At 36.9% G+C, this 11,143-nt stretch overlaps 1 protein-coding gene across 2 annotated transcripts; it reads right to left on the bottom strand.

Annotated features, from left to right (window-relative positions):
• Positions 1–5,517: 5,517 nt before the first annotated feature.
• LOC112156233 (myelin-oligodendrocyte glycoprotein) lies at positions 5,518–8,882 on the bottom strand. Of its 2 annotated transcripts, XM_024288452.2 has the most exons (6): positions 8,692–8,882; positions 7,479–7,814; positions 7,371–7,406; positions 6,327–6,423; positions 6,208–6,252; positions 5,518–5,822 (listed from the first exon to the last, which is right to left on the bottom strand). In XM_024288452.2, exons 1-6 carry the CDS (start codon positions 8,744–8,746, stop codon positions 5,690–5,692), a joined length of 702 nt encoding a protein of 233 aa, XP_024144220.1. In that variant the 5' UTR covers positions 8,747–8,882; the 3' UTR covers positions 5,518–5,689. The 2 variants fall into 2 exon arrangements, with proteins under 2 accessions (XP_024144220.1, XP_036072707.1); XM_036216814.1 differs by lacking the exon at positions 8,692–8,882 and having other exon boundaries at positions 7,479–8,546.
• Positions 8,883–11,143: the final 2,261 nt, after the last annotated feature.

Genomic DNA, 11,143 nt, shown 5'->3' with positions numbered 1-11,143 from the left:
TCCAAGGAAGCTGGAGAACAAAGTCGTGATGGACGAGTTGTTCTAACTTTAGATGGACACGAATGGAAGCTCAAGTTGTAACCCCCCCCAAAAAAATCTCCTCTGAATTTCAATGAAGTGAAAATGAATCTTGAACATGAGGAGAAAGTCATGGATGGTGTAAACTCTGTTCTTCTGGTTCTTCTGCAGCTGCATGAAGATCCGTGACGCCTGATCAGAGTGGACCTCAAAGCTTCTGAAGCTACTTTAGAAATGTTGGTTCTGAGCAGACTAAAGGACATGTTTTCAGTTTATTCTGAACTGACCCACAGAATGAATCCTACTGCTGGTAGTTGGATCGAACCAGTCTGAGACTATTGGTCCATTTGATTTATCTCAAGCATAGATTATAAACAAATACAGGATTATTTCAAACTTTACTATTTAGAATGTGTGTAAACGTGTTTCATGTGAAGAGGAAATATTCTGGAGCATCAGAAAAATGTTTTACAAAAAAAAAAAAAAAACTATATACATACAGTTGTCTGTTTAACCTACTTTACTTTAGTAAATATATCTATAATGGTCTAAAATACCCTTCTCCAGTACAGTACTAACTATTAGAGGTTTTTCTCTTCAACTCATTTAGTTAAAAACTCTTTTCTCCTTTCCTCCCTTCTCTATCTTCTCTCCATTTCCCTCTTTTTTTCCGTCCGGTCCGACCAGAAATGCAGAAATGCATCATTGTTACACAGCTTTGGCTCAAATACAAAAGGAGTTTGGATTTTATTCAAACTCCTTTTGTTAAACTAAAATCTGTCCAACACGAGAGGCCTTCAGCTGCATCTGCTGGACAGGACAAGTTTAACAATAAAAGCTGTTTTTATGCTAAATGTTTGGATTTCTGAGCAGAATGATTTGGTCCAAGTAATTTTTTTTTTTTTTTTTGACAATTTATCAAGCAAAGCCAGAAAACGAAGTTTGAGTTTATTAAATCTTTTTATATAAAATGCTGTAAAAAGTATCTAGAAAATGGCCCGTTACATATAAGCTGAAGGTTTTTATTCCAAATGTCAATTGAACAAAACTCCCCAATACTTCTAGAATCAAATGTAAAGTTAATAATATTGAAATGTTAAATTGTAAGTTTGGTTTAGTAATGCAACCACAAGCAGCACAGTCCAGTGCTTCTTGTGCCGGTCCCAAGTCCGGGTAAATGCAGAGGGTTGTCGGTGGAACTCCGGCGTAAAAGAAATGATCCGTCTCTGGAGGTTCCTGGAGAAGAAGTCTCTTCCAACATGGAGGACTTTGAAAGCAGCAGAAAGAAGTTTAGATCAGTTTCCAGATGCAGTTTTTTTTTTGTTTTTTTTAGTAGAAAAAAAATTCTAATCAATGTTTCATAATCTCTGATCATCTTTTGATCCAATTTCAAAGTGTTCCAAAGGATCTTTGAATCATGCCATCGTTGTTTAGGACATAGTTTCTGCAGAGCAGCAGGAGTTTATTAGAAGGTCACCTGAAGTAAGCCTGTACTGATTTCCCATCATCCCTCTGTTTACACTCAATACCCGATGAATCCAGTTCTGATCCAGATTCCAGCTCAGACGTTCATGGATCTGTTGGTCAGAATGTACCGGAGCAGGGAGCTTTTCCCAGACCAGCTCGTTTGTTCCTGATTCTCCATCATTTGAATACTCAGTTTAATCTTATTCTAATATTAAAGATCTAATTCTAGTTTGTCTTTTAGGATCAGAACTGAAGCTCTGAGTGATCTTCTGCTCTGAACCGTCACAGATCTTCTATCGCCGCCCTACAGAAACTATTGCAGCTGCTGGATCAACGATGAATTATACAACTGATTTCTGACGTTTTGTATCACATTACTGACAATTAAAAATGAACTATTTATGGAAAAGAAATCATTTTGGTTGGGTGGTCATTTTTTTATTTTTTATTTTCCTAAAAATATTTTCCATTTCCCTTAAATATTCCCTTAGTTCTCCCCTTAACTTTTCCTTTAACTGTTTTTTAAATGTTTCCTTTACATTTTCTTTAAGTTATCTCTTAAAATGTTTTAACATTCCTCTTAAACTTTACCTTAGTGTTTCCTTAATGTTTTTCTTTAAGTTTTCCCTTAAATATTCCCTTACTTTTAACTTTTCCTTTAAGCGTTTTTTGGAATGCTTCCTTTATAACTTCCTTTAGCATTTTCTTTAACTTTTCTCTTAAAGTTTCCCTTAAATATTCTCTTACTTCTTCCCTTAAATTCTCCCTAAACTATAAAGTAAATACTGAAATGTCTGATTGTAGCTCCAGCCTCTTACACGGTGAAAACACTGATGTTCTCCAGTCCTGCAGAGGTTTGGATCCACTGCTGTGTTTAGGTTCCTCCTCACGGAGCAGAGCTCCTCGTTTGTGTTCCTCAGGGCTCTGTACTGGGTCATATCATTAGGAACACAATCAGCTGCACTTCACAGGTTTATTTGTTAGGTGGAATGTCAAAAATCCTCAGGGATACACAGAATTTAGGGCTTTAACAGTTTTAATCGCTTTATTAATAATGACCTTCGAACTTATAAAGTCATTACCACAAAAAATGAAGGTACAGGATTAGTAAACGGAGGAGACGCTTCAGTTCCATGAGGCAAACTGATGACATCATCATTAAGACACCTGAAAGAAAGACTCCATCTGTTGATGTTACAGACTCTAATATTCTGAATGATGGAGGTACAGAACATGCTCCGCCCACTTTTATTGCGACATCTGATTGGTCACTTTATAACTTTAATAATTTGAATGGAAAAAAGAACACCTTTTCCTCAGAAAACCCCACAGAAATGTGTTTTAAAAGAGGAAATCTTTCTTTCTGCAGCTCCAGACGGAGACAGATGTTTGATCTGTGCTCCACCTAGTGGACAACCGGGGTAATTGTCACTTATCTTCTTATAATCCAGTAAAAAAAAAAAAAAAAAACACACACACACACACAAAATAGTAAAGAAAATACACTTAATACTTAACTACTTCTCTTTACCTGGATTTTAAACCCAAATAAACTGATGTCCAGTTGTTTCACTCCACTCCTCCATCACTGATGCTTGATTTTGAACATCTTGACCCTAAAGAGTCTTTTGTCTTTTGGTAACACCACTAAATCCCATGACTCGTTTTCCAAAAGGGACAGATATTTTAAATCGGCTGCATCCTGAAATTCTTTTGGGATTTATCAATGTTCTTTCAGGATAATTGGTTCTGTGACACAACATTATTAGCCTAATTCTGACAGTGTCCTCACAAGTGATCTCCTTGTCCTGTTTCTTCTTCAGCTGTGTTCATGGTTACTTAGTTTTCTGAACAGAAGACCTCTTCTTCTTGGTTTTGGCCAAAGTCTGATTCATTGAAAATCACATATGAATCAAGATCTTTCTTCTCTTTTCATCAAACAGACGATAGTCTTTAGCATTGTTGGCATATCCCACAAACCAGAGTTCAACGGCTTTTAACGTTGAACTCTGGTTTCTCAGGTTTCTGTATGTACACTGCAGTTGCCACAGCCTCTGTTCAGTACATCTTTGGTAACTTAACTGACATCATGCTTCCTGCTGCTTCCACCAGTGTCCTGTTTCTTCTTTCTGCAACACCGTTATGCTGAGGAGAGTGAGATACAGTCATCTCATGGTGAATGTCTTGAGTCTTCGATTATATTTACATTTTTATCTTTCTTGCTTCAACAGCTGTCATTAATGTATTTATTTTTCGTGCATGTTTCGGTGCGGGGGTCTCCCCGCAGCCCGGCGGCCTCTGCGCCAATCTTGTAAATCATCTAAATTTTAAAGTGGGAAAGTTCGGATCAATCACAGACCGACTCACAAACTCAAACTGATCGATCTAATTAAAACTTCTTCTGTTTTCCACAAACACTGAAAATATTTCACTCTATTTTTCAGGACCTTTTAAACTGGTCTCTCCACCGCCGGTCCAAACAGAACCGGGTCAGGACGTGGTTCTGTCATGTGCAGTAGAACCTCCGTTTGACCTGACGGCTCAGACCGTGGAATGGTCACGTGACACAGATGTCATCGTGCACGTGTACCGGAGTCGGGCGGACAACCAGTTCCTTCAGAACCAGAAGTTCAGAGGCAGAACCGTCCTGATCCACCAGAACCTGAAGGATGGAAAGGTTTCCCTCAGACTGATCAACATCACCAAAGAGGATGAAGGAAACTACAGCTGTTGTCTGCCGAACCATGAGGTCCAATCATCCGTCACCCTGACAGTTGGTGAGAGGCTGATTAATCCATCCGGATGGAATCAGTTTGATCAGACTTCATCTATTACATTATTTTAATTACATTATTTTAATTTAGTTGAATTTCAACAAATATTTCTAAATGTTTTTTAATGAAAATCAATGTTTTACTTATCAGTGGTACAGACATCTGGTAGAAGTGATTTATTGTGTTATTATCATTAATTTCTTTATTTTAATACTGAGAAAAGGGGATGTAATGTACGGTGAATTAAGCTATTGCTTTTGTAATTGTCCTTACTGCTATCCATAGTGCTGGTTTACGGCTGTCGTAAAGAATAATAAAACACTTTCTCCACACGAAGCTTCTGCCTCGTCAATGTCTCTATAAAACCTTAGCGCTTATCAAATAATACAGAAGTTTTAATCTTCTGACGGTTTCCATGAGTGAAGTTCAGATTTCCCATCAACCCTCTGAACCAGTAATGATCCTCCTCCAGCAGGGGGCAGCAGAGACTCTCAGATCAACAGACTGAGGATCAGAAAACTGGAAACTCTTTAAGATCAAGACTTTTAGATTTAATGTTTCTGACAAACTTAACAAATTAGACAAACAGAAATAGTTTGATAATCCTCGTTTTTGATATTTGTTTTGTAGTTCAAGTTCTAAACTGACCAATCAGATTTCTCCATAAAAGTAGGTGGTCTCACATCATGACAGGTTGACCACCTGCTACACGTTGATAACGGTCAATGGAATCTATTTAACCTTCAGATATAATGTGACTCCTCCTCTCACTGGACACTGAACTATATCCAAAAAAAGTTGATAAAAACAAGAACATCCCACTGACTTAAAAACAGCCTTTTGAAGACTTTTTGGTGTATATATATGTATTTGTACATACATAGACGAACTTGGTACCGCTGTTTCCCAAATGACCCGTGGTCAGTCACTGAGACCTGGTGGGATTACAGCAACATCCCATACCATCATAGCACTACCTCCAAAGTGGAGACTGCTAACATCTGTGCTGGATGTTGTAATAGAATGATTTAATATTTTTATCATTAAGACTTTGTTTAAAACCATACATTAGGTTAATGTACAGAAACCTCACACTACAGTATCTCAGTCCAATGTTCTGTTGTCCTGGTTCTGTTGTTCTGATTCCTGGAATGGTCGACGCCTTCCTCGGATTAGACACAGTTTGTTATGACAAAAAAAACTCATAGTTGGAGTAAAAATCAATATTTATTTATTACATTTCTGTACAAGTCGCCATTGAAAGTTAAACAAATGTTCTCAATAGATCCTCCTGATAATATAAATATAACTTACAAAGACATTCATGTTCATTCTCAGTTTAAATCCAATAAGTTATCTTGATAGAAATCAGATCTGATCTAAAAAGTTCAGAGAACAACCGCAGAGCAGCAACCATCTTCATCCAGCTGCTACTTCTCTGTCATTAATCTGGAACATCTCCACCATGACTTTGTTTCCTCCTTCATTAAAGGAGTGGCGACCTGTCCAGGGTTAGCCCCGCCTTCATCTGACGGTTGAGAAGGTCCAGTTCTCCTCATGTTCCTGAACAGAAACAACATGGATGAATGGATCTGTTTAATACAAGTCACGTAGTAAGAAGTAAAATGAGACTCTTAATGTGGTCAAAAGTATTGATCAGTCAGATTTATGTCCAGCAGTCAAACTTTTTCCTTTTCTTATACATAAACAGCATCAGTACACTCTGATTAATTTGTTTTTTGATGTTTATTTCCAGCAGTTCCTAATAAACTAAAGAGATAAACTCGGACACAAAGCAGATCTACAGTCATCTGTCTGTATAACCTGGATCTCAGTGCAGTTTAGTTTATACGATAAATTAAGTAAAAATAGCATCACTTGATTATAAATTAGGCTAGAAAAGGTCGAAAATGATTGTATCTTATTTTGACATAAACCTGATTCTCACCTCAGAGCGATAGAAGCAGAATCTGTCTGGAGATCACTTCTGGTTCTGAACACAGATTTGGAAAAAGTTCACAGTTCTGTTCAGTAACAGTATTGAAAGGTAATTTATTTATGACTTACCGTCTACAAAATAAAACAGCCAGAACCCCAAAAACTCCAACAACACCAAGAACCCCAAGAACAATGGCAGCGATGACACCAGGACTCAGAGCAGATCCTACAGAACAAAGAGAAGATCAAAGACAATATGAAGAGAAAAGTAAATTAACTCAGATGAAATTTCATGCACTGTTAGACAAAATAAATACAATCATTCACTATTATAGATGAATCATTTATGAGAAAATAAATCTTTGTCTCCATCTCTGCTTAAATGAACTTTATTTATCAAACGGATTAAAAGACCAAAGTAATCTTCACAGCATCACCTCTTATACGAGCCCGCCCACAATCACTGCCAAACGGCGGGAAACATTTAAAAAACATGGTTTTAAAAATATTCATTGTATTACTCTCCAAGGTAATTGAAGTATTTTTTTTTCCAAAGATTTAAATTATGTTAAAAAATCTGGTTTGGATCGGATGTGCATCAATTAGTAACCAGAACATTTTTTAATAAAAAAATTCAATAAAAAAAAAAGTTACTATGGAGTGCACCAATTACTAACCAGAACTTGTAAAATACAAGTAAATACATCAATCCTGGATAGTACCTGATGTGCAACACTTACTATCTTTTGCACATCTGTTATAACCAAAACCATTTTAACTTGAATTTTTAGCTTTAGAAAAAAACATTTTCTTCTCCTTTTTTACTTTGATGTCCCTTTAGGGGCTCTAGAGAAAGCTCCAGAGGTTAAGAAGATACTGAAGCTCCGTACACATTTGATCCAAGTTCAAGAACGTCCTAAAAGCAGCTTCTAGACTGTGAGTTTAGTACATGATATTCACACTGGACAAGCAGGGAGGGGCTTCTTCCTTCTCGGACGTTGATGTAAAATGTCGAAGCGGTTCATATAGCATGAGGCTAATGGATGTCTGAGTTAAAGCCTGTTCAACAGGAGCTGGTCGTCCTGAATCATCAACATTAACACTAATCCTAAAAAGCTGCAGAGTCTCAGATTCTAGACTTCAGTCTCAGAAACAGAAAGGTGTTCTCCTCACCTGGACGGTTGTTTGTTTTCTTGTCTCTCTGTGGAACTGATCAGAAGTTGTTAGATTAAATTTTATCAAACATTTTTTAGTTCATTCTGCTCTGAAGAAGCAGCTTACCAACTATCAGGGTGATGTTTGAACATCTGACATAGTTCGGCAGACAGATTCTGTAGATTCCTTCATCCTCTTTGGTGACGTTGTTCAGTCTGAGGGAAACGTTTCCATCCTCCAGGTTCTGGTGGATCAGGACGGTTCTGTTATTGAACCTCTGGTGTTGGTCCGTCTTGTCGTCCCCCTGACTCCGGTATCTGTGCACGACAACATCTGTCCCACGTGTCCATTCCACGGTCTGACCTGTCAGGTTAATCTGAGGTTCTACTCGACAAGACAGAACCACGTTCTGACCCGGTTCTGTTTGGACCGGCATTGGAGGGCAGAGCACTTTTAAATCATCTGAAGAAAAAACAAAAGAAAGTTTTAAGTTTAGTGAAACATTTACAGTGTTTGAGGAGAACAACCACAGAAGAAGAGACAACATGAGATGTTTTCCTCTGATGGATCCGTTTCTATGTCCTTCTACTGTATTTTATTCATTCATTTCCTTTTTATTCATTGATGAGAAGAAAATACAATATAACCTTGATTTGTAAACTCAAACAGGATGGAAATAAAAAAATTAAAAGGGGACAGAAAGAAGAAAAACTTATTTTGTCTGGCCCTTTTTAATAAATCAATAGATTAATCAATCAAAAACAAAAATACAAAACATTCTGACGTAGTACAAAAAGAGAAGATCGGGAAAGAAAGTAAGAACATTTTCTACATCAACCAGAGTGAAATGAACCAACCAGTCTCAGTAAAATGTGTAGCTACATACACCAAACCTCAGAGATGAATAGTTATTAATACTAGACAGATCCGTGGTCATTGACTATACTGTTTTTAATGTAGTTTTTAGGAGAACGCCGCCGGTCCGAGAGAGAGAAAAAGGCGACGCTCTGACAGAAAAAAAAAAACTCTGAGAAAGAGGAACCGCCGGTTGAGAGGAAGGAACACCGGCGGTCTGCGAAAGAAGAAAAACCGGCGCTCTGAGACTGTGTTAGATGGTTAGCGGGTCCCGACCATCGGTAGTCCGCCCCAGGACGTCTGTGGTTACATCAGTAGCTACCATCACCGACAATAAATGAATAGATACACACTGTACGGCTTGTGTTTGGAGAAGCGCAGATTAGTCCAATAATGATTATTATTATTATAACAATAAAACCCATTCTAACAACAGCAGAATCTCCTGATCTGACAGAGTTCAGTTTACTGAAGTTTAAGTTACCTGGAAATCCTTTCACCACGAAGAGAATCAAAACCAGCAGAGAAATGATCTTCATGGTCCAGAATTCACGATCAGACTGTGAAATAGTTAAACGTGTAGTCCTTCCTCACTGCTGCCGTTCCAGAATGAAGTGGCGGTTCAGTCTAACAGGAGATCTCCGACAGGCGCCGTCCTTTGAACCACTGCCTCTGCGCTCTTGGGCTTTTTATACTGCACCATTACATCAACATGACCAATAACGTTCATTGGTCCATGCTGCTTTGGGTAGCCAATGAGCTCAAAGCCCCGCCTCCCCATGGGAAATGTGGCTCTGACAGAAAAACTAAAACTGAGAACTGAAATTGAAGGCTCAGAAAAAAATAAAATTCAAAAACAGCATCTGTTACTAATAGATACTTTTTTTTCAATCAGTAATTTTTACATTTTGATTTTTTTATATCAAGTTTTCACTTTTTTACAGTTTTTTTTTCCAAATTTACAATTTCTTATTTTCAAAATTGTCCTTTTTTCAGTTTTCAAATGGTCATTTTTTTCAGTTACAATGTCTGTTTTTCAAGTTTTTAATCTGTTTTTGTTCACTTTAAGATGATCTTAATTGGACCCCATAAGAGAGTCTGCAATTCCATCTAGAACTGGTTCCACCACCAACCAGCACCGACACTGACCGTGACCAAAGTGTACCAAGGTTCTTCACAATAAAAGATGGAAGAACGTTTTAAAAATAAACTAATTAAAAACAAGATTTAAAAATTGTACTAAAGTTAAAATGTACTATATGTATATAAATACACTAACTCTAACTTCTCCTAAAAATAAGGTTAGTACACTTTTATAACACAACGCAGCGGGACGCGCTGAGACGATCATGAGATCGTTGGTCCACACCTTAAAAAGAAGAAAAAAACCCTGTGACGGTTCCTTAAACCTTTTCCCGCCTCAACAGGAAACATTTCAGACAGTAAACTATTACTGTTTGGTCCGTTCATCTTCAACTATCATTTTGTATCTTCTTTTTTTTTTATTCCGGTCGTCATGAAAAGATTTCCAGGTAAACTTCTAACTTTTTAATTCAAACTCATCCTCATTCCTGCACATGAAACTCTCTCATTTACTACAGAATGTGTCTCTGTATTTTTATTTGATAATATACCCTTGGATTTGTAGCCTACTTTTTGTAGTGAATATTGGTGGATGTTCTCACTCATTTACATGACTTTGTTCTGTAACTGTTTCAGTGATTGTCAGAAATAAGGTAATTCAACTCTAGGAACAATATTTCACATCTGCATTCAGAATTTGAATCATTTTTTATCAAAACAATATTATGAAGAGGATTTCCAGCACAGGTGTAATTCCTCCTTCAGGTCACTTGATGCTGCCACTGCCCCACAGCAGAGTTGTAACCAGATAAACTGGTTTTGTCTGATGTGAAAGCTTCATGATCTTGACTTTTACTCACAACCTCAGAATTGGACATAGGACATTTGCAACCCAGTTAAACCATAACCGTAATCCTAACCTTAACCAGGAACGACGTCATTTAGAAAAGAGCCGGAGGATTTCTGACCACGTGATCAAAACGAAACCTAAAAAGGCATGTATATTGTACGCCGTCACAACCCATGCGTATCATATGCACGCAAAAACTGTGTTTGGCGTATATTATAAACGGTATTTCAGAGTACAAAGTCGTGGAATATGTACACATTTTACTGAGAGTGTGTTGACATTTTACATCAGAATTATTGGATTAAAAAAAACATTACTATCTGTCCAGAGCCACACTGAGACGATCCTGTTTGGCACAAAGCAGCTTTTATTTTGAAAGGATTTTTTTTAAAGAAGTAATCACATTTTGAGAGATGCTAGTTTGATTTTTTTATATTTTAAGGTCTACAGGTTTGTTTCTTATGTCAGCATATTTGTTTTCTTGGAGTGATACTGCAGATGTGAGATTCTTTAGAGTTCTGCTCATCTTGTTCTTGATTTGTTTCATGCACACAGGTTACACTTTTGGGTTAACACTTGATTCTTTTAAAAAGTCCAAGACAATAAAATGGAGGAAACATTTTCTCTGTGGTCTGTTTTTGTTCAAAAACTCCATATAACATATAATGATTAATCTTAACAGAAAGTCGGATTAATCTGATACATTTACTAACTAATTAACTGAATTAATTATAAAGAAATGTTCTAAATGTACAGTTTTGTGTGTGATTTACTTTGTAATTTTTAAAAAATAATAAGCGATCAACAAACACTAACAAAAAAAATATCACGATTAAGTTTTTCCTAAATTGCTGATTAAGTAGTTAATTTTTTTAATCAATTCCCAGCCCTTTAAAAATGATCATAAATATTTCTTTAGAAGAGAAACAAACATATCAAAGAGTAAAAAAATCCATTGGAGCCAAATGAGGAAGTTGGCTCCTCATTTAAATAAAAAACACCT

The sequence above is a fragment of the Oryzias melastigma genome, linkage group LG18 (genome assembly GCF_002922805.2).
Source record: "Oryzias melastigma strain HK-1 linkage group LG18, ASM292280v2, whole genome shotgun sequence".
Taxonomy (NCBI): Eukaryota; Metazoa; Chordata; class Actinopteri; order Beloniformes; family Adrianichthyidae; genus Oryzias; species Oryzias melastigma.
The sequence above is the reverse complement of the archived record's forward strand: the minus strand, read 5'-3'. Positions and strand labels throughout refer to the sequence as shown.